The sequence below is a fragment of the Parambassis ranga genome, unplaced genomic scaffold (assembly GCF_900634625.1).
Source record: "Parambassis ranga unplaced genomic scaffold, fParRan2.1 scaffold_21_arrow_ctg1, whole genome shotgun sequence".
NCBI lineage: Eukaryota > Metazoa > Chordata > Actinopteri > Ambassidae > Parambassis > Parambassis ranga.
Genome location: NW_021144767.1, coordinates 8,605,921 through 8,629,088, shown reverse-complemented (window position 1 = coordinate 8,629,088; position 23,168 = coordinate 8,605,921). Strand labels below are relative to the sequence as shown.

The following is a 23,168-nucleotide window of genomic DNA, read 5'->3' as shown; positions in this document are numbered from 1 at the left end:
GTAAACTGGATAAAATGCAACTGTTTCAGGGCTTACGTTTTTATCACGGTGTTATCTTCTTCACAGCATTGCCACAGTCATCCACAGTGTCAGATTTCTTACGACAACGCAGAGTTGCTGAAGACGTAATAAGCCGCCTGGAGGAGGATAAGGTACTACTATGGCTAAGATAAAAGCTGCATTCACTTGTGACTTCTACAACCTAAGGTCATTAACAGTAAAAATGCAACATCAGAAAATTGGTGTGTATATTATAACCTAACAATGAAAAGCCATTAAGGGCTGTCATCATTTTATGTCAACATATTTGATTAATATTTGTCTTCATAATAGTAACAATATTTGTTTATTTAAACAGATTGACAAAGATGTCATCACTCTTATGGAGGATGGGGATCTGGCCAAATACATTTCCTCATATGGGGATCGGCTGGCATTGATGAATTTCTGCAAAAACCAAACACCACCTCCATAAACAGAAGATGGGCCTTTTTGAAAAAGCTCCGGGCAAAGCTCCAGTTGAGAAAGAAGCAGAAAAGCGTAAACCTGAAGATGAGACAGACATTAATCCCTACTTACGTCAAAAAAGAGGAGCGAGAGCTACTCATCGCAAAATTGAAATGGGTGGTTGCATGGTGAGAATGAACAAGTAAAACAAGTGAGAGCAAACAAGGAGGGGGCACAAGGACAGTACTTCTTGATGTGGAATGTAGTATGGATACTGTCCTAGAAAAAGGAAAGAATTTCTTCTTTCCAAAAGGAACATCAACAAAAGGCCATGCAACACATTTCAACTTTGAATTGTGGGATTACAAACACAATCCAATCCGTGAGAATGTGACCATCGGCTTTATCTACGATGCTCTCTGCATGCCCAGGTTACGCTTCTATGTTGCTACTTTCCCCAAGGAGGAATTCCAGAATAAGAGTGCCACAAGTGTCACAGAATCAACAGAAGGTGATGAGGTAGTAGTGATAAATGTTAATGATGATGATGAATATCCAGACAGTCTACTGCTGGATGCTGATGTCACAGAGCAAGAGAGAGAGGATGATTTATGTAATGAAGATGACACTTTTAATAGTGCCATAGAAGAGGGCAAACTGTATGTGTCATTGCCTGTCATTGACACCTATAATACTCTAGGTTCTCAACTCATCACTGATCACTATACTGTGGCAAATTTAATACTGCAAAATAATTCAGAAAATAACCTCATACTCAATGTTCTTGATGATGAAGTTACATTTGGTCCAGGTGGCAGTGAGCATCCAAGTTACCATGATGACACTGAACCATTTAACTTTGAGGTCATGCTTCAACAGCCACCCAGCACATCAGATGTTTCCAGTGATAGTCTCCTGCAACAGCCACCATCACTGGCACATGATGCTCCTCCAGAACAGCCCTCAGTATCACTTGAATCCAGTGATGCGCCGCTACAACTACCACATACCACATCAAGAACCACAGCTCCAAAGGTAATAAACATACACCATGGCAAATGCCTTGATGAAATGATCTGTGGATTCATGGATCCAGCAGTGCTGGGACAACCTTTGATTATAAAACGGCTACTCCCTGATAATACAGAGGAACGTGGTGTTGGCTCAGGGGTTGTTAGAGATGTGTATTGTTCTTTCTGGCAGGAATTTTATGAGCGTTGTACAGTAGGAACATCTGTAAAAGTCCCTTTCATCAGGCATGACTTCAACTGTGAAACTTGGAAGGCCATTGGAAGAGTTCTGGTTGTAGGTTATCAAACATGCCAGTACCTGCCAGTTAAGCTGGCTCTTCCTCTTTTGGAGGAGATTTTGTATGGAGCTGTGTGCAGTAACCTACTTGAAACTTTCTTGCATTTTGTGAGTTGCCAAGATCATGACATCCTCAAGAAAGCTCTTGATGATTTTTCTTCTGTGGATATGGATGAGCTGCTGGATGTCCTTGAGAATTATGAATGTCGAACAAGAGTCACACCTGACAGACTAAAAGACATCCTTATGGAGATTGCACACAAAGAGCTTGTGCAAAAGCCAATGTATGTTATTGATTGCTGGAGGGAGGTGATACAGCCAAATATCACCCTTAACCATCATGAGCTTGCCGAGATGTGTAGCAGCCTTAAACCAACTCCAAAGAAAGTCCAGGGACTCCTGCAGTTCCCTGCGATGATGACGCCACGGCAAAGGGAGGTACAGAACCACCTTAAAAGGTATCTCAGAGAGTTGGATGAAGACAAACTTGGCAAGTTTCTACGCTTTGCCACAGGAAGTGATGTGATGACATGTGACAGAATTGAGATTATGTTTTCAGCAATGTCAAAATTCACAAGAAGGCCTGTTGCACACACATGTGGATGCGTCCTAGAGCTGGCTGACTCTTATGACAACTTCCCAGACTTCCGTTCTGAGTTCAATGCAGTGTTTGACAGCAACATCTGGATTATGGACATAGTGTAGCCCTTGCTTAACTATGTTGTCTTCTGTCATGTACCACAGTGCTACAAGGCTGTGGAAGAGTTGACAATTTTTCTTTCAGCCAAACAAAAAGTTAAATGTTTCACAAAATGAAGTTGGTTTTACTATGGAAACATTTGGCAGAGCTGTTATTCCAAGGAGTTACCCTCTGAATATTGTATGCTATACAGTTATGTGCTGTAACATAACATGTAACAAAAACATTTTACCAGAGTTCCATCCCCATCAAGTTAGAGATATTTTAGTCAACTAAAAAAAGCAGTTGGAGCTTTTGAGGTCCAGTGTTTTGGATGTATTGATGGCAAATGCAAGTGTTTTGTGAGTTATGTTCTTTAATGTTTAAAGATGTAAAATTTGCATTGCAAATACTGTATTCAGAAATTAAGAATGTTTTTATTAACAGTTCTGACATTGGTACATACATAAGCTGGCCCTGATGTAATGCTGTGGGCACACGCTTTTTCAAGCTGTGCTATTTATATTTTATATATTTTTTTCATGAGGGCCAAGGGTGATGGTAGAATGCACAGTTAGACGTGTAGCTATATTACCATGTTTTCTATCCATGTTCAAAAATATTTACTCTTATTCCATTATTATAAAATGAATGTGCAACACACAAGTTTTGTTTACACGTTATGTTTAATAAATCTTTGCAGAGACTGTGTTGAAAATTGTATTCTATCAACCAAAAATTTTGAAAAAGTAGTTTATCCACATCTTAATGACATTGTGTAAAATTAGTAAGCGATATCTAACTTTTCAAGAAAAAAATAGGTTGTAGTGGTGGAGGTGGAGTCAGGAGGGGGAAAGGGAAACAAGTATTAGCTATTGATAACTAACCTACATAGTTTATATAGTATTGTATAAGCTACTCACAGCTTGGTGTGACCTTGTTACATACATAACCACAGCACACACTTTCATTAATTATCAGTTATGTACTCCAAAACTAATGTCCCAATGTCTCTGCTATATACAACTATAACATTTTGAGGAGTTAATGTCCATTGTTATTGAATTGCCCCTTTGAATATATTTAGACTTAGAACAAATAATACAATAATAATACAGTAATAATACAATAGTAAATCAGCAACATGACAAGACATGTACAAAGTAGCTTAAAACTGAGGGAGTAATAAGCTATTTTAGATATTTTGAAGTATCTCTGTTCTGAGTGAAGTGTATAGTTCTGCAGCTTCAAAAGCATCGGTAGGAGCATCCCATCCGTTCTCCTGCATAAGTAGTACACAGAGCTCAAACACAGTCTCATCACATGGGAAGGGACCCTTGGGTGTGCACTCATCCTTGCATACGGCCACTTCCTCAGAGTCCACAGTTTTTAGTTTGTCATCGGCACCATACAGCTGTGGGACTGTGTACATGAGAGCTGGACGACCTCCATGCACATCTTGGCCTGGCCTGGGTCGGATCTTGTGAATATTCCATGTTTGCACCACTTCATCCAGTTCTTTCTGCAACAGAAAATACAAATCAGAACCATTATTATATGTGAGATGGTATGAAGTATTGGGTGTTGTATTACAGTGACTCAAGTATGGATGCTGAAGGTGCTGTAGCACCACCTAGCGGTAAAGGGTTATATGCAGGTTACACAATGTGAATTAATAATAATTATCATGTTCTTTCTCACGATGGACGTGTTGTGTTGGATAGTTGTGGTTTATATTGTTTTTGTTGTTTAATAGGTACACTGTTCCTGTAACCTCGAGGTAATGCAGGTGGAGATAAATTGCTATGATTAAATGTGGCATATAGAACTAAAAAAAAACAAATTACAATGCATAAATTCTACCTATTTTATTGCTAGGTATTGAGTAGGTTTTAAACTATTATTATTAAAGGCTTGATATGATAGCGCTGTGTTACCTGAACGAGATCAAGGAAGCAGAACTGCATTAAGGTCTTGTCCAAAAAGTCTCCAGAGAAGTGACCATTGTCTTGGAGGGTTTTGAACAGGTTCATCCAGAATTGAATGCTTTGTTTTCTTAGTATTCCCCACCAGGATTCAATGCGTTGATTCCCCGTACTGCGTCCATAAATAAAACTGTTCTCTCTGGCAAAAGTGTCGGTGTCGTTTCTCCTTAAAAACACCTGCATGTTGGCAACATGTCCATTTTCAGTGCCTTTGTCCGCACGCATCCTTTCCGGACACCCTCCCAAACGCATTACGCATCGGATGTAGTAGTCTGCCACAACCTTGGGGTCGCTATTTGTAGTGTAAGCTTCCATCCATAAAACGAAACGGCTGAAGCCATCAATGCATCCATTAATCCCTATACCGTAGGGTTTTAATTTGTCGTATGAGTCCATGTGCCAAAGAGCATTTGGTCCTTTGGTGTTGTACTGCCGGCGCCTGAGCCGCTGTGCTTTCCGAAGGTTCACCCCTTGCGGATCAATTAATTTTATAATTTGTCGTATGGTGTCTTGCTGCACCACGTAGCCCATCTGTATTGCCCGCTGATGTAGCCATCGATAGCCCTGCATCTGTCCAGTCTGTTGCAGCTCCTGGTGAACAAATGCTATGACTTCATCCAAACTGGTATGATTTTTTCTCCTGAACAATCCCAGTTTCTTGCAGTGTCTTTTTAAAGTCCGGATGCTGAGGATGACATGATGAATCTGGGCTAAGCTTATAAGTATCTCCTCATTGCTGAACCCAGCTTTAAAATAAAACTTGATGAGGTTTTCCACATCGACCATGACTGCAATAACGTCTAGCCTATATGAGGATTTCTCGTACATTCCTAAATTGTTTTCTAGCAAATCTGCGACTTTTTTTCTCGTAAATTTACGACTTTGTTTCTCGTAAATCTACGACTTTAAATCTCGTAAATTTACGACTTTTTTTCTCGTAAATCTACGACTTTAAATCTCGTAAATTTACGACTTTGTTTCTCGTAAATCTACGACTTTAAATCTCGTAAATTTACGACTTTAAATCTCGTAAATCTACGACTTTTTTTCTCGTAAATCTACGACTTTAAATCTCGTAAATTTACGACTTTAAATCTCAGAATATTGCCCCCCCCTCCTCTTCCGGGTCAGTATTTTTTTTTCTTACATTGGCCCTAATACGCCGTCGTAGTTTCTGATATGGAGTCTAGCTGAGTTATAAAACATCTCCAGGTCTGGAAAGAAAGTCCCAACATTAACCCCCCTTAAGCCTTTTGTTTTTTGCAGAAAGGTTTTGAAAAGCTCAACAGCATAATTGTTGCTCTCTTTATGCACTGATCTCTGTGTCAGGGACACGTCACTGCTGTCAGACAGCCAGGCCTCACTGTCCCTGCTGTCAGACAGCCAGGCCTCACTGTCCCTGCTGTCAGACAGCCAGGCCTCACTGTCCCTGCTGTCAGACAGCCAGGCCTCACTGTCCCTTTACATCCCGACAGTACCTTTTTAATGGGCGATACGATTTTCCCGTGCCGAGAAAGCTCCTTACATAAGAAGTCATCGCTTATGAAAGGAGGGACATTGGACAGCGTGACTTTGGTTGCTGGTTGTATCAGAGGCAACACTGATTCAAACAACCCATTCACAGTGATTCCCGTCTCCACAAGTGTTTGAACATGTTCGATCTTATCGACAAAACCACAGCTTTGTTCATTCGTGCAGCAGATTTAACAGCCGTATGCCCGATTAGTTCTCCTACAGCCAGCGCCACATCCTCCACACTGCACGCAGAGCTTGCTGCCACTTTAACACCATGCTTTCAAGTAAGCATTGACAAACCTTGATTGTCAGGTGCCATGGCGTTCGCCTGGCCACCCGGCTAGACAAAGTCTAGCTGGTGAAAAAAAAAACACCTCACACAACCACCAAAAACTAAATCTACATCCACCCTACACCATAAAAATAAACAGACAATACAACACCAAAAAAAGAAGGATAAGAAAGAAAGACGGTTTAGAAAACGCACTCTCTCTTCCACTCTTCCACTCACACCCCTCCCACACGAAGAAGAAGAAGAAGAAGCAGAAGAAGAAGAAGAAGAAGGAGAAGAAGAAGAAGAAGAAGAAGCAGAAGAAGAGAAGAAGAAGAAGAAGAAGAAGGAGAAGAAGAAGAAGAAGAAGAAGAAGAAGAAGGAGAAGAAGAAGAAGAAGAAGAAGGAGAAGAAGAAGAAGAAGAAGAAGAAGAAGAAGAAGAAGAAGAAGCAGAAGAAGGAGAAGAAGAAGGAGAAGAAGCAGAAGAAGAAGGAGAAGAAGCAGAAGAAGGAGAAGAAGAAGAAGGAGAAGAAGAAGGAGAAGAAGAAGAGAAGAAGAAGAAGAAGAAGAAGGAGAAGAAGAAGAAGGAGAAGAAGAAGAAGGAGAAGAAGAAGGAGAAGGAGACCACCGGTGCTGCAGGTAGGGTTCAAAGTTTTCGGTTCGCTTAATCTCGGCTGACAGCGCTTTTTATTAAATGTACTGAATGTTGACTTGTAGGAGCCTCCACCGCGACCGTACTATGGAGCGAAAGGAGCTTTGTGTTCAGCTACGGAGCGGAATCAGTGAGTGTTTGTTTGTTCGAAGCTAACGTTAGCATTAGCCGCTTCATTTGTTTTGCATTGACTTGTTAGCCGCGAGCTATTGTAATGCTACCGCTAGCCTAGCCTAGCCGGACTATTGATGGGCTTTTAAGCTTCGTTTCTCAAATAATGCAAACTTAAATGAAGTGTCCATAACTCCAATAATGTCCTGTTACTCTTTGAATATTACATACAACTTGACAGAACCTTTGTCAATGCAAGCTGATTGAATTTGTTGTTGTCCTATATTAGCACTGTGCATTAGAGTACTGTTTTAAGATAAGATAAAACTTTATTAATCCCGAAGGAAGTTCTTGTGCCAGAGGTATCAAGTTACATTAAATGCAGTTAAGTACAGAGTATCAGAGTATAAGTGTCACTATAATCCAATCAGAGTACAGTACACAGTATGAGCACAATACATGATACATGGATACAAATCTGGAGATATAAGGTGCTAAGTAAACAGAAATATAGACCTCGTAGTCTCAGTCTACGGCTGAATGTGCTCCTGTAGGACAGCAGTATGTCCTGCAGGGGGTGAGACGTGTTGTTATGAATACTGAGGAGTTTCCTCAGCATCCTCCTCTCCGTCCCCTCCACCACAGACTCAGACTGTTAAACTGCAAAAATCAAAGACCATGATTCTAACAGTGTTACCTGCCTCCTCCAAGTAGGTGTGTGCTCTGTGCAGCAGGTAGATGATGGCGTCCTCCACTCCAATACCAGGCGGGTAAGCAAACTGCAGGGGGTCCAGCGATGGTTCCACAACAGCACCAGGTGTTTCAGGACCAGCCTCTCCAGAGACTTCATCACATGTGGAGTCAGAGCAACTGGTCTGTAGTCGCTGTGTGTGCTCGGATGTTTGGTCTTTGGAACAGGAATGCCTGGTGTAAAATAATATGGTTCAATATTACAGAACATGTACATTATATCAATATACACTGATGCACACTGACAGTTTGTTAATGTATATTGATTAATGTTGTATGTGGTCTATTTTGACATTATATTTATTGATGTACATTGATGGATGTTACATTGATATTGAATTGGGAAATGTATTTAATGCAGCTAGTAATAAGTATGTTATCTGTGTGCACCCTAACTGAAACCCTGGCCCTGTGTCTCAGCCGCCGTTTGAGTGCGTCCACAGGGACAGTGTGAATCGTGCCTTCCCTGTCTTCCAGTCTACTGATGATTCGCCTGTGCCATCCATGCTAGGTTAAACGGCGAGCTGAGCCAAAACAGAAGTGGATTTTGTCTTCATATAAAAAATACTAGGCTATCTAATAATAATAATAATAATAATAGGCTAATAATAGGCTGTCAGCTGACAGTTTTATTTATTTGTTTTCATTGGAATTTGTTTTGAAAGAATAAACATTAAAGTTACATAATAAACTCAATGTTGTTTTGCAGTGAGTATGACAGGACAGCCAGCCCCTGTAAACCAGAGCGGTGGAGTACAACTTCCACGGGGAAAAGAACCACGGGGAGCTGAAGCAGCTTCCACACGTGGGTGTAGTACTCACACATGTTATTCACATTTTGACTGATAATCAATTCATATCATTTGATACTGCTGTGAGTGTGATGGTGCATCTGTTTGCCATCATGTCCTCCAGAAGATGTGTTGATGGAAGACAGTGGACCCAGTAGAAGTTTTGAGAAAGCCCAGAGAAGAAGGGCGGCATGGATCCGTGGGGGTTCCAGCATGTACAGAAAGCCTCAGGCACAGCTTCATAAAAGGCATATGGATATCCAAGAACAGCTGAGGACAATCCAGCAAGTAACCGGTTCAGAGTCTGTCGAGGGTTCATTTCATGTCCGACTGAGGATAGAGTTACTAATTATTTTCATTTCACACTGACAGTCATTGCACCTTTTCTGTTCTTCTATCATTTCAGCCAGCAGAAGGAGGAAGACGACACAGATAACATGGTAAAAACACATGATCACCAAGTCGATGCTGAAAGAGTTTCTATATGCAGGAGCCTATATATCTTAGGCCATCAGGCTGATCAGTTCCTGTGTATCTATATCATAAGCCCTCTGTGCCTTTGCCCATAATTAATGGAGATTAAGCACCGATATAGCAGCCTATTGACTGTTGTGTTGTGTTGGTCTCAGTGGTTGTAGTTGTGTACAGATGTCTTCACCTTTTTACATTCAACAAAGTAACTCTGGTGTACATTAGTTTTGTAGTAATGACCTGGGTTTAAATTGAGCGCTAAACAAGACGATGTGCCTGTGTAGAGCAGGCACAGTGTGCAAAGGAGGTCAGTCTTATAAAATGTATACTGCCACTAACAATGATGCAAAATGCTCTTCCAACAGAGGCTGAACTTCTACATCCAAAGAGGGATGGACCTCGTAAATGTGGCTCCCCTGCAGGACACATGGCTGGAAACCATTAGAGGAAGGATTCCCTGCCACCTGCAGAGCTTCAGGACAACAATGGAGCTGCTGGTGGATGAGATTAAGGATGACTATTTGACCAGCATCAAGACAATAATCTGTATTTATTCACTTACCCTCAAAAGCACGAGTCTTAAATAGATGCAAACATGCATCCTACATGAATCAGTTTGTGCTTCCTGTGTTTATGATTGCAGTGAAGGATTCATTTGAAGGTTTAAAGGAAAGTGACGAGGAGGAAGCAAAAGATCTGCCCCCTCACAGACTTGAGTAAGTCAGGGGGATGTGATCAGAGGACACATACATAGTAAACACTGCTTCCAATGCCTCTAATGACTGAGCCATACATGGATAACTTGTTGTCTTGGTACAAGCAAACTCGTAATAAGCTGCAATGGGAAAACGTTCGAATCATTAATTGACTGTTGTGCATTAGCTTTGTTATGCTTTCATTTTAGGGTGGAAATACTGCCAAAACCATGGAACCAATGGTTTGTCCGTGCACGAAAGAGGATGCATAACAAGCTGTATTCTATCAACCCTACCATGTTGCAGGTGATGCACATTTGGGATGTCTCTTACAAGTGAGTATGCTCTAACACATTTTTATTTACTTCATTTTATGTGATTTGGTTCTTATAAATGTAGGAGTTTGATCTTATCTTATCTTGATTATAAGCTGTATTCACAGTTACTCAGTGCATTGTGATACTCCTGTGCTATTCTCACATTTTTAACATTACTGTGGTGTAGACCTATATATCCCATTGATTTTGACCCTCTGCTTCCTACTTGCAGAACTCTCCGTCTGGTAGATGTAGAGGAGTTCCGCTGCAGAGAGGAGTCCATTGAGCTCTCTGTGTTTCAGCAGATAGTCAACCGGCAGGTTGACCATGCTAGAGGTGTCCTCCTGAAAAAGTAAGTTGACATCATGACATCACAGCAGCAGAGCTTGCCTCGGTCTCAAAGTTAATAGCTATGTGTTTATATGAGATATTGTATGAATTTGGAAATGGTTGCTATTTAAAAATAGCTTCTTAAATTGAATCTCAGGATAATAAAACAGGAACAAACTGAACTGTTCTCCTCCACATGTGATTCAGCGTTAAAGACAGACATATATGCAGCATGACTTATGTTAACATTTCATGCTGTTGACCTAGTGCGTTGGTTTAGGTTTGAAACGTTTCTATCTTTTAAAAACGGTCACTTGCATTAAAAGCTGCTGCATTATGGGAATTGGGACTTAATGTTCTTGTCATGATCACTGTTTTATTTTGTCTGCTTCCTTTGTTTGAGTTTATTTAAAAAGGACTATTTCTGTTTTTGATTTTTAATTAGTCATGGCTTTATTCCTCCTGTGCCCTCTGCTTCCTGTTTGATTTTGAATGCTGGTTTTCCTTTTGTGTCTGTGTGTTTTTACGTCCTCTTGTGTTTCTTTCCTTGTTGCCTTGCACTGACTGTTTTCGCCTGTGTCTTGTCTCCTCGTTGTCAGTTTGTTGTGTGTTGTGCTGCTGTTTGATCCTGCATTACAGTGTCACTTTCTCTGTTCATGGTTGGTTGGTTAGTGTTAGTTCAGTTTTTGCCTTTTGGATTTTTGGGGATTTGTTTCAGCTTGCCTTTTGTCTAATAAACCTTTGCAAAAGGCAAACAACGCATTGAGTTCTTAGCAGCACCAAGGACTTGCTTTGAAAGAAGGTCAGGAGACACTAATACAACACGTCTGTTTTCAGACATTGCAAACTATCTTTCTTCAGTTAAGCTCTTTACCACCTGTCCAGCTCTACTCCTTGCCTTTTGTTCATTTGGTGGTATCTTAGCCTTTTGTTGCCTGCCCGTCAAACTGAACTCAAACCCTAACAGTTTTTTCAGCAATAACACAGAGCTGAGATAGCTCTGCTTCATGTTAAAGAGGAGAGAGCAATGGTCAGTTTATGGGTGTGTTCTGACATCTGTTAGCTAATATGCTCTGAATGTGGTTTTATTTGCAGCTGGCTTCTCGATGTACAAAACATTTACTTCTAGTATTTACTAGTGCCTTCCCAAAGCAATCCGGCGGACCTACTATCTTTCTTCAACTGTGCAGCAACTCTTATGACTTCCCAACTGCAGAGCCTTGCAATAGACTCAATGCAGGACTACACATGTCTGATTTCCCAAGATCCGGTAAGCTTCAATATTATAACAGTTTAGCAATGCAATGAGCTGAGCTGAAAAGATCATTTCATAAAGTCCTGTGCTGCACTTGTTTTTGTTTTGTTTTGCTCTCCACCATCTTAGCGCTCAGTCCATGTAAGTGAGCACCCAGGCTTTGTTCTCCTTTTGGTCCTTGAGGACAGGGAGGTCAAGTTTAAACCTGACTTCAAAATATACGAGGAGGCCTTCCTTAATGTCTATGAGCTCATGCTGAGGTCTGTCAGCCTCGTGTGGAAACCAAATTGTACCCTGAGTGGGTAAGAAGACAAGGATAATATATAATAATATTGCAGTAATGTTAAGAGTAAGTTCATAAGTTCATAATCATTGTTTTGTTGTGGTAGGTAACCCATGTAGGTAGAAGCTGATGTTGGCAACTATGGGCGCACTCTATATAAGCTGGAAAAGGGCTTCAGTGACATGCCCCTTGTGATGAACATAGTGACCACCATAAAGGCTAAGGTGGATGATTTCAAGGAGCACATTCCTATGGTGCAGGTCAGAAAATGAACAACATTTATTACTAACAGAAGTCAGAATTGCTTAAACTACAAGTCTTTTGTATCATTGCATAGGTACTCTGCAACCCAGGCCTGTGTGAACGCCATTGGAATGCCATGTCAGACTTCTGAAGACCAGGCCTGTGTGTCTTACTTCCTGTCCATGCGCCTGGAACAGCACCTGGACAGCTTCAACGGCATCAGTGAGGCAGCCAGCAAGGAGTACTCCCTGGAGAAGGCCATGGAGAAAATGGCCACAGAGTGGAACGGCATGGAGTTCAGCCTCTTGGCCTACAGAGAGACGGGCACCTCCATCCTGTCATCTGTGGATGAGGTCCAGATGCTTCTGGATGATCACATTGTTAAGACACAAACCATGAGGGGTTCACCATTCATTAAGCCCTTTGAGGAGGATATACAGTAAGAGAGCGGAGCAGTTGCTTTAGATTGACTGTGTTGAATAGCAGTCCATTGGCTATCAAGTACACACATATTTATCTTGGGTGACAGATTTTATTACGTGAGAATCCATCGTTTCAAGCCATAAGCTATGCACCCATGGCTGAAACAGTGGTTCAGACCAATCAGCATTAACCTGTTTCTGTAATAATCTGAGTATGTAAATTACAACACCCACAACAAAGCTAGCAGACCTCAGAGGTGCTTGAACCTTTTCATAATCGGATGAAAGGTAAAAAGATGTCAATGTGCTAATTGCATAAATCTAAATTATTTGTAAATTATATTGATTGCCAGTTGTCCTCAGCAGAGAAGTGAGAGGTGAGTGAGTGTAGATGTGTAGAATTAAGAAACAGCTTACATAGTTCTCATGTACCGGATACCTCTGCTCTGCTTAAATACTGAGTCAGTTTCATAAGTGTAGTCAAGAAACTCATTACTACACTGAGTTAGCCAAATGAAAATCATTGGTGAGATTGTTGGAGCATTGATTGGCAGGCATAGTTTCATCATGGATTCCCTGTAGCTTTTGTACTGTATCATGATAAAATAGATCAAATGCCAGAGGAAGAAGACTTTGATTATAATGAATGTAATGTTGCATGAAAACTTTATGATGCAATTATAGAGCTTTGTGGTGTAGAGAGGTTGTTACCACAGTGAGGGTATAGTCAATATCCTTTACAATGACCAATCCCAACCACTTGCTCCTGTTTGTAACTCTAGGCTGTAAACTAGTTGAAATTAAGCTGTAACATAATATAAGCACACAGAATTGATCATCATATTTCTCTACACTCTAGGGAATGGGAGGGTAAAATCCTGGATGAATGGCTAAAGGTGCAGTCCACCTGGCTTTACCTGGAGCCAATATTCAGCTCCCCAGACATCATGAAACAGGCTGAGGAGGGACGTCGCTTTGCAGCTGTTGATAAAACATGGAGAGAAACCATGAAACAAGTTTCTCTGGTAAGTTCGTTCATTTTTCACTTCATTTAGAGTTGAGTAACAGAGCACATCCATTTAGTGAACTCTCTGTGAAAGGACATGAGCTTCTTCAGTACTTTGATTCTCCAGCGGAGAATTTAATAATTAGAATATCAATATTACAGGACCACAAGTATATAGACCATGTGTACAATGTTAAGCCAAAAAAAGGCCTGACATGATTTATCAAGCAGAATGCTCCACAGTATATAGGGTCGTCTACTATAATCATATCAAGTTCAGTGCACAGCTCTGAAGCATGCGGCTGCATCAACATGGCCAGGTGGGCTGATACACACATAAACATAGCAGTGGGTGGGTGTGAAATACAGGACGGTCTCAGGCAGACACAGTACATGCAAAAAGCAGAATAAGGAAGAAGGACAGATAGAAGAGTGAATCAGCTGGAAAGGATAGGGAGCAAGGCAAAAACAACAGAACGAGAATAGACAGTGAGTGTAGCACCAGCATCGGCAAAGAGTTTCCAAAGGGTAATTGGCTGAAATGAGACACGTCAATTTCAGGCAGTGTCCTCCAGGAAGCCCAGCCTGACTGCACCATCAAATAGAAACTAGAAAAGCATTTCCTGAAGAAAATGCAAGTTTGATAGCTGCAGCTGAAGCATTGCTCTGAACGCTGATGTGAAGGAGAATCAGCAATCTGAATTTAAGAATTGAAAAAGAGAAGCTCTTATTTTTTAAAAGTAGTCTAAGTTGGAGACACAGGTGACTGTTATGGCCTCTCTACACTGTGCGATTTTTAGCGATCTTATAAGACCATTGGATGACACACTACATTGTTTTTGGCATTGTGACTTGATCCAAAAGATGTTTCACTCCACAATCACTGCGTAGTTTGTTCTTTTCATTTCTTTGTTACTCCAAATAAATGTGACCTGTCTTCATTTCATACCTGCTAACATATTCATGATGATTACCTGTCAGTTCAGAGGATATTGAAGTAGTGAACAGATGAGGTGTCATCTCAATCAGATAGGTTTAGATTATTGTACTGTGTGGAACATAAAGTATCTACTAAAAAATCTACTCTGTATTTTGATGTTCTGTGATCAGTGCTTCAAAGCAATGTTCTCTTCTGTCTGTATAGGACAAGCAGGTATTGGCAGTAATAGCCATTGACAACATGCGGGAAAGGCTAAAAAAGTCAAACGAGTTGCTGGAAATGATCCTCAAAGGTCTTAACAACTACCTGGAGATGAAACGTCTCTATTTCCCACGGTTCTTCTTCCTCTCAAATGAGGAGCTGCTGGAAATCCTCTCAGAGGTGGAGACCATGTTTACCTTTGAGCACTTCTTATGAACCTATCAGCTGTATAATCACTCAGAATTTAGCTTCCCATGGTGTGATCAGTATTAATAAATCAGGGTTTTTGTCAGTTGTTTTGCAGTTGCTGCTTCAAGCTATGTGCTGCCATGTTTCTTGTCTCTTTAGAGTCCTGACAGAAAATGGCTCATCTTTGATGGCCCAGTGGACGCTGTGTGGATCGAGAACATGAACACGGTGCTTGATGACAACAAGAAGCTGTGTCTGATGAGCGGCGAGATCATTCAGATGTCACCCCAAATGAGCCTCATCTTTGAGCCGATGGACCTGGAGGTGGCATCACCAGCCACGGTGAGAGGCACTTTTATTTAACAGTGTTGGTATTCTTCCTAATCAACTGGCACAAGTGGCTAAGCTGTCTAATGAATTGTCAGTTGCCAAAACAAAAGACCTTTCCATTCGTGTCTTTTCCTTCCCTATGGCTCTTTGTTGTGAGGCAGGAATAAAGCGTTTTGCTTGCAGTACCTAGCTGCCTTAGGAGAACACCTTTGCACATCCCTCGCTGTACTTTCTTAATACAGACACTTCTATTTTTGATTCTTTATAGCCTGGCATCTGTCGCTTTCATCATGCCGAATGCAGAGGCATTGAAATTGTTGTGATCACATTGAACCCTTCTCCCTTTGTGCATAGTGCTTGTTGATCTCTCTTCTCTTTCTGTCTATAAAGATTGATTTATATTATTTTGTACTTTCCTAAATTCTTTTCTCTGTTTCAACTTTCTGTGTCTCTCTTACTTATCTCTGCTCATAGTTTGCCTGTACTTCTTCTTGAAGCTAATCGTACTACAGGATTGCAATAACGGCTGCAGCATTGTCATCAGATAATCATTACAATATACTCTGCATGTCCGCCTCTAGGTCCTAGCACTTCATCCAATAGTTTTTAATAATGTGAATATTCCTTTGCTCGTACAGGGTACAAGTTGTATGTTCTCAGTTGTGATATATGTGCTTTGTTGCAGGTGTCTCGCTGCGGTATGATCTACATGGAGCCCCATATGCTTGGCTGGCGGCCTCTAATGCTGTCCTGGCTCAATACTCTGCCAACTACAGTCAATGCCACTCACAAAGACCTCATCATCGCCCTCTTTGACCGCATCCTGCCACCATGCCTGGAGTTCATACGAAAAGCCGCCAAGGTGCTGAGCTGATTGAACCTTCCTAACAGCTGGTTGCTATTTAATAATGTACCTAAATAAGTATTTTGAATCTTGATGGGTTCATATCTAATGTTAGACCTCTCTGGTTTTAGTTTTACCCTTCAGTTACACACACATACAGCTTACCTTGATCTGAGTTGTCTCTTTTTGATTTATTTCAGGAACTGTCTCCAACCTCTGACACCAATCTAGTAAGGTCCCTGATGAACCTGATGGACTGCATGATGGATGAGTTTCACCATTAGGCAAAGCTGAAGAATATGAAAGAGCAAGACATCTGCTCCTGGTTGGAGGTTTGTGCACGATTACTGTTAACAAGATCAGATTGTGAAAGGGTTAAGCGTATCGCTTGTTAAACAATTTGGTCACTGTCCTCACTTCTGTAACTGTGATGCCTACGAGGCCTGATTTAACAGACAGAGTAGAAAATGTCTGTTCATTCAAACACATGGGGCTCAAAGTTTTGAATTTAAAGGAACAGCTGTGTGATATTCACATCAAATACAAAAGGGAATAGACATGATATCACCTCTCAAAGAACGCATTTTATCATGCAACTTCAAAACTTGATGCAGGCAATTCAATGTTGGAGCAGACAAGTAGGTAGCAGGGACAAGTAGGTAAAACAGGGAGAGGCTTCTTGTTTAGAGAAACTTTTAGAGTGTATTGCAGAGATTAAGGCATGGATGTCATTAAACTTTCTCAGCCTGAATGACGAAAAAACTGAAGTCATGTTGTTCGGCCCTTGTGATGCTTCCAGAATTCATGTGGATCTGGGTCCTCTGAGTCAACATGTGACACAAACAGCCACAAATCTAGGGGTAAAAAAAAAAAAAAAAAAAAAAAAATGGACAGTGGTCTGAAATTTGATGTGCAGATCAAATCAGTTGTCAAGTCCAGTTTTTATCATTTACGACAACTAGCCAAAGTCAAGCCATTTTTATCAAGACATCACTTTGAGATTTTAATCCATGCTTTTATCTCATGTAGACTTGACTACTGTAATGCACTTTATGTTGGGCTCAGCCAGACGCTGCTGTCTCGTCTGCAATTAATTCAAAACGCTGCAGCCCGTCTTTTAACAGGTACCAAAAAATTTGAGCACATCACTCCGGTTTTAGCTTCCATTCATTGGCTCCCAGTGCATTTTAGGATTGATTTTAAAATTCTTTTATTTGTTTTTAAATGTCTTAATGGCCTCGCCCCACAGTATCTGTCTGACCTGCTTCAGCCATACACTCCCTCACGCTCTCTTAGGTCGGCAGATCAGTCTCTTTTAATAGTCCCACAAACAAAGAGGAAATCTAGAGGGGATCGTGCTTTCGCAGTCACTGCCCCCAAACTATGGAACAATCTGCCCCTGCACATTAGGCAGGCTGACTCTCTTGTAGCTTTTAAATCCTCTTTGAAAACATACCTTTTCTCTTTGGCTTTTAACTCAGTCTGAGATGTTGACTTTTACTGTTTTATGTTTTTACTATGTTTTTATTGTTCTTTTTATCTTAATGTGTTTTATATGCTTTTGTATTTGTGGACAGCACTTTGGCCAACTTGGTTGATTTTAAAGTGCTCTATAAATAAAGTTGAGTTGAGTTGAGTTGAGAACAGTCTAATTATTCAAGCTAAAAGTCAAACGGTGAGATAATCCTGCCTGTCACACACTGATAAGTGGAGGAGACCTACAGTAGTAGGACACTTGACACCAGTTTTAGTGAGTTATAGCTGTGAAAACTAAAAATTAAATTGAATGTGAATCGTAAAAAAGATTGAAATTAGACAGTTGTAATACTAAGTGTGGTGTCATTTAATCCCTCCGCCCCCAAGATATACAGATATAATAAACTAAAACAAAGCACATTTATTTTCAACTTTAGGGTTACTTTTCATTAGGTCTGCTTGATTAGAGGTAGGGTAGGAGATTTTGAAAACTCAGTGAGAGTCGGCCAGATTTGGAAAGTAAACACACGCCCCTTTCTCTCGAGCTCACCCCGAAGCCACGCCTCCCAACCAGTCTGTGACTTCAGCCATCATGCACGTACCTCTCTGATGTACGCAGAGCAGCAAGAGAGTGACAACCAGCCAATACTCCGTGCAGGGGCGTGGATTGGCTGATGTTCATTTTAAAGCAAAGCTGCCGAACTAATCGGTTGCTATCGGATTGTAAAGAGAAGTTACACTAATTTAACAAAAAGTGCATCAGAAGGAAATCTCCTACCCGACCTTTAAAGGCCCACACATAACAAAAGAGGTTTCAGCAGATGAGCTGATGCTGCTGCCCCCCTGCATGGCTTCCAATTGATTTTGTGCCTCTGAATCCTGTCTTTTATGGCACTGCTATTATCCCCCTGTGGCAACCTGCACTGATCAATGCCTTTCAGCCCTCACTCCTGTGTTTCTCATTATCAAAGTGTTTGTAACAGCAGCAGCTATCATGAGGCTGATATTTTGGCCTTATTTCCAATTCCTACGGTATCCCTGCTGCGTTTTTTTCTCTTCTCTGTGGATTCTTTGTCTCTTGAAATAATCTGTACACGCCTTCATTTACATGGTTGGTGTACATTAAAATCACTGTTTCCAAGTCTCTCTGTGCCCTGACATTTCCAGCTGAAAATCCTAAAGTGCGTGTGAACATGATTTGTTATATACTTTTGCTACAGTGTGGCTTGTTACCTATTCTGTTGCTGACTAATAATGTACATTCCAAGAACTATCCTCTCCATTTGTTTGGTGTGTTATGATCTAAGGGTTTTATGGGCCCTGTAGGTTCTGACAAAAGAATGAAACGATGTCCTTAAATTCATGTGATGATTTGATCACATGAAAGTCGATCAACCTTATTAAAGGTAGATACCATACAGCAGAGTTGTTACTCTGAAATATTATAAAAGTTGTCCTTTCCTTTTACAAAGGGCATCTTCGTGTTCAGCCTGGTGTGGTCAGTGGGCGCCAGCTGTGATGACATGGGCCGGGTCAAGTTTGACATGCTGGTAAGAGAGATACTGGAAGGCCCCTTAAGCCAGGACACCGTGACCCTCTACAACATTCTGGCCACTGTTGAGGCTCCACCCAAACAGCTGACCATTCCTCTGCCCACTGAGGGAACAGTCTACCAGTATTGCTTTATTAAAGAGGTAAGTCTTTGCTGCTTTTGCTGCTTGTGCAACTGAGCACAAGTTGAGTTACTTCTTGATGAACTACAAAAAAACTACATGTGGTTATACTGTAGTATAACTGACAACAGACACAAAGTGCAGTAGTTCTTCCCACAGTGATTGATTGTTGGGGGTAAGAAGATTCCAATGTACAGTATTTATTTAATATTTATTAAAGTAAAAGGTACCACAGAATTTAAGACGTCAATGTGCACATACCTATATTCTACTTAATGTCTACAATACAGACAAATAAGTGCGTATGCTCTATGTCATCAAATGTCCTTGACTAAAGTTTAGACCAAAGCAAAACTTGATATCCCAGTCTTTTACATCACAAATATATATCTTCCATTTTCTTCGGCAGGGCCCAGGCAGGTGGGAGCTTTGGACAGATAAGCTAAAGGCTGCTCCCCCCATATCCAAGGACATGCAGTTTAATAAGATCATTGTTCCCACTGAGAACACCGTGCGATACATGGCACTGATGGAGCTCCTCGTCACTCACCAGAAGCCTACTGTTGTCATTGGCCCCACTGGCACTGGCAAGAGTGTCTACATTACAGTGAGTCACCAATGTTTTGTTTTGATATGTTGATGTTAAGAAAGTCTTTCCCAGGAAATGTCAGATACGTAATTATGCTAGAAGTATAGCTGTGTTATAAAACTTGGCAGCCTGGCCTGCCATAACCAGATTCAGATTCACCCTGAAAATCATCTTCCAGAAATGGGCCTGGAATCCCTCACCTTCAGCAGGTTCACCCAGCATCAGACTTTCTTATTAATGTATACTAATGTCTAGTATTTAACACCAAATGCCCCTAGGGCATCTGTTACATGTGTCTCTCTATCACACAGTCAGCTTCACTAGCTTTCTAACCCTGAATGTTGATACAGCATTCAGAGGTACAATTAATTAGCTTATATGTACTTTATTTCAATAGGAATAAGATTTGTGGACCGACATGGCTTTTTGTACTATGAAGATGTCTTTGTCAGCAGAAGTAATTGTTGAAAAAGCACTGTCCATGTGAGCATTCCTCTCTATGATGTCCCAGGATAGAGAGAATGCTCTGACCACACAAATCATTCCGACGAAGCACAGCAACAGACACCGGGTGTGAGACGAATACAGAGCATCTCTCAGCAGAGCTCTGACTCTTTATATCAAGGACTAATCCTCCCCTTCTTCCCTTTGCTTCATTAGTTCAACCATGTGCTCGAACTTGAGACTCTGGGGTGAGATCATCTCACTGTGGAGCTCTACTTGTTCTCCGCCTCCTGCTTGTCTGCGTATTTTTGAATATGAATTTCTGAATAGTTTTTTCATACAGTGTGACCATTTCATTGTAAATGCATAGATGTTCATGTTGATTGAATACTGTAAACAGTGCTTATATCAAATATCTCTTGCCCAGGACTTCCTGTTGAATCAGCTGCAGAAGGATGTATACAGCCCATTATTTATCAACTTCTCAGCCCAGACTACAGCCGCCCAGACCCAAAACATTATCCTGTCCAAGCTAGATAAGCGCCGCAAAGGAGTGTTCGGCCCACCACTGGGGAAGAAAATGGTACAGCTCCTTCATCACTTCATGCTTTATATTTGAACAGCATGCAGTCATTCTGTTTTGGCAGTTGAACAGTGTGTGAAGCATACATGTTGAAATACAGTACAAAGGTGCATTGTTTTGATCAGTACATAATGTTACATCTTATCAGGTTGTGTTTGTGGATGATGTGAACATGCCAGCCATGGAGGTTTATGGTGCCCAGCCGCCGGTGGAGCTGCTGCGTCAGTGGCTGGATCACTGGAACTGGTATGACATGAAGGACTGCTCCATGATTAACCTGGTGGATATCCAGATCATGTGTGCTATGGGACCACCTGGTGAGTAGCAGCTGTGGAAGCCTCAAGGTTCTTTAGTGGAAATATTATTGTTACATCAATTATGTTGTTTCAAAGCTCTTGATCTCTGTTTGGAGGATGAGTACAGTACTCTCTTCCTCTGTTACTTACCTTCTGCTAAAGTGCTCTGGAGTTAGTGTCTCCAACCTCTACCTACTATTATGTGAACCTCCTCGGTGCCTTGAGGTTCTTACAAATAGAACGTGTTTATTACATCCGCCTCCACTGCAGCTACCAGTGTAAACATGAAAGCAGCCGTGTCCACTGAGGCTGCTGGCAGCGACAGATGAAACAGAAAGGGGTGGCTGCCGCTCTCGGCTGGCGGCAGTGCAACAGTATTTGCTGCTGGTGCCTGAGCTGACAGTTTTTCAGTGTTTTAAGTGTTGTGCGTCTCTGCTATTGTCTGATCAAACCCACACACTTGACAAAAATTACTGGCAAACATTTTTTTAAATTGTGTTTCTTTTTCTCTTGGTTCATTTCCATTTCTTAAATTGATGCCTAAATATGCTTTAAAGAGCAGAGACTTTATTCCACATGTGCAAAGCCAATTTCCCTTCAGAATACTGAATGTTAAAATACAGTATGAAATGACCTTCACCTGGACCGGACATACATGGTAAAATACAGCTTTCAGAATTGTTCTCTAGATTTTGTCCTGCTTGTGTTCTAGGTGGGGGGCGAAACGCAGTCACACCTCGCTTCCTGCGGCACTTCAACATGATCACCATTAATGACTTTGATGAGAAGACTATGTATACAATCTTCTCCAGGATCATAGATTGGCATTTTACCATAAGGTAACTACAGTGTATTATCTAGCATGCTCTGTGTGTTTTACTTAGAATGTTCATACCCAAACTACTACATATAGTCTACTAATGTACTCTGTAATACAACAGGTGCTGCCAGTTGTTTTTTTTAGAATCTACAATGCTGTGGAGGTAGAAAATAATACATTCCAGTTACTATATATAATTCATTTGTGTTTCAATACTTGGGAGGTTGATGTATTCTTTATCCTCTTTTCCCTGCACTGCTACATTGTTTACGGCAGAGACCACATATCCTAAAGCAGGTTTTAAATCCACCTAAACAATTACACAGATACATCACCTAATTTTAACATATCATTTTTAACAGATCACACACAGCAGCATCAGTAACACTGAGCAGACATTACACACTCCATCAAACACACACACACACTGCTCACTTATAACAGGGATAATAAGTTAAGTTCTTTACAATAAATTCACATTCACATTTTATTATCACTTCACACATGGCACAGTATATATGGCAGAGAGTTAAAGGTGGAATATGTAGTCAGAGTAATACCAAATATTGACACTAGGTGGCAGCACTTCAGCCTCCATCCACTGCTGCCCTACCAGCACCACTCTCAGTGTTTTTTGTTTCCATTGACTGTACAACATGATTCAATCCATGTTATTTATATGACAAACTATGTGTAGTGTTTCTATGTGTGTAGCTGACATGTTGCTCAGCTTCCATTGGACACATATACTAGATGGAAGCTGCAGCAGGATTGGCTGATGACTGATCACAGGTGTGAACAATCAGCCGGTGACGAGTGGAGCAGGAGCAGCTGCCCATGCTGCAGAGACACAGACAGCAGCAGCACTCTGTGACCCATGTCCACTCTGTGTGTCCTCCAGACAGTCTGGAAATGAGAGGAGACAGAACATTATCATACATGTTGCATAAGTAAAGTCACATGACATGCACCACTGTAAATAAAGGAAACCACATATTTTAAGACTCTTAGAGCACAGAGCCCAAGAAATAATATAATCTAAAGCTCACAAGACACAAGACGAACAGAACAGAACAGAACAAATACTTTATTTATCCCAAACTGGGAAATGTTTTCTATTGCAGCAGCAATGTACAGGGTCAGTATCATCCTATCTGCTGGTAAAAGTCTTTCTCCCCGTCGGGGAATCGAACCCTGGTCTTCCGCGTGACAGGCGGAGATACTATCCACTATACCAGACCTGGGCAAAGT

At 41.1% G+C, this 23,168-nt stretch overlaps 2 protein-coding genes and 1 long non-coding RNA gene across 3 annotated transcripts; all 3 read left to right on the top strand.

Annotated features, from left to right (window-relative positions):
- Positions 1 to 9,635: 9,635 nt before the first annotated feature.
- Positions 9,636 to 10,346, top strand: LOC114429814 (uncharacterized). Its single transcript, XR_003669933.1, has 3 exons — positions 9,636 to 9,697; positions 9,886 to 10,011; positions 10,226 to 10,346. It is a non-coding gene; the product is annotated as an uncharacterized LOC114429814 (long non-coding RNA).
- Positions 10,347 to 15,036: 4,690 nt separating this feature from the next.
- Positions 15,037 to 16,320, top strand: LOC114429910 (dynein heavy chain 7, axonemal-like). Its single transcript, XM_028398518.1, has 3 exons — positions 15,037 to 15,204; positions 15,878 to 16,054; positions 16,237 to 16,320. Exons 1-3 carry the CDS (start codon positions 15,082 to 15,084, stop codon positions 16,318 to 16,320), a joined length of 384 nt encoding a protein of 127 aa, XP_028254319.1. The 5' UTR covers positions 15,037 to 15,081.
- Positions 16,321 to 16,326: 6 nt separating this feature from the next.
- LOC114429909 (dynein heavy chain 7, axonemal-like) lies at positions 16,327 to 21,940 on the top strand. The gene is made up of 6 exons (XM_028398517.1): positions 16,327 to 16,368; positions 18,985 to 19,206; positions 19,595 to 19,792; positions 20,646 to 20,801; positions 20,950 to 21,118; positions 21,810 to 21,940. The coding sequence occupies exons 1-6, from the start codon at positions 16,336 to 16,338 to the stop codon at positions 21,938 to 21,940; spliced, it is 909 nt and encodes a 302-aa protein (XP_028254318.1). The 5' UTR covers positions 16,327 to 16,335.
- Positions 21,941 to 23,168: the final 1,228 nt, after the last annotated feature.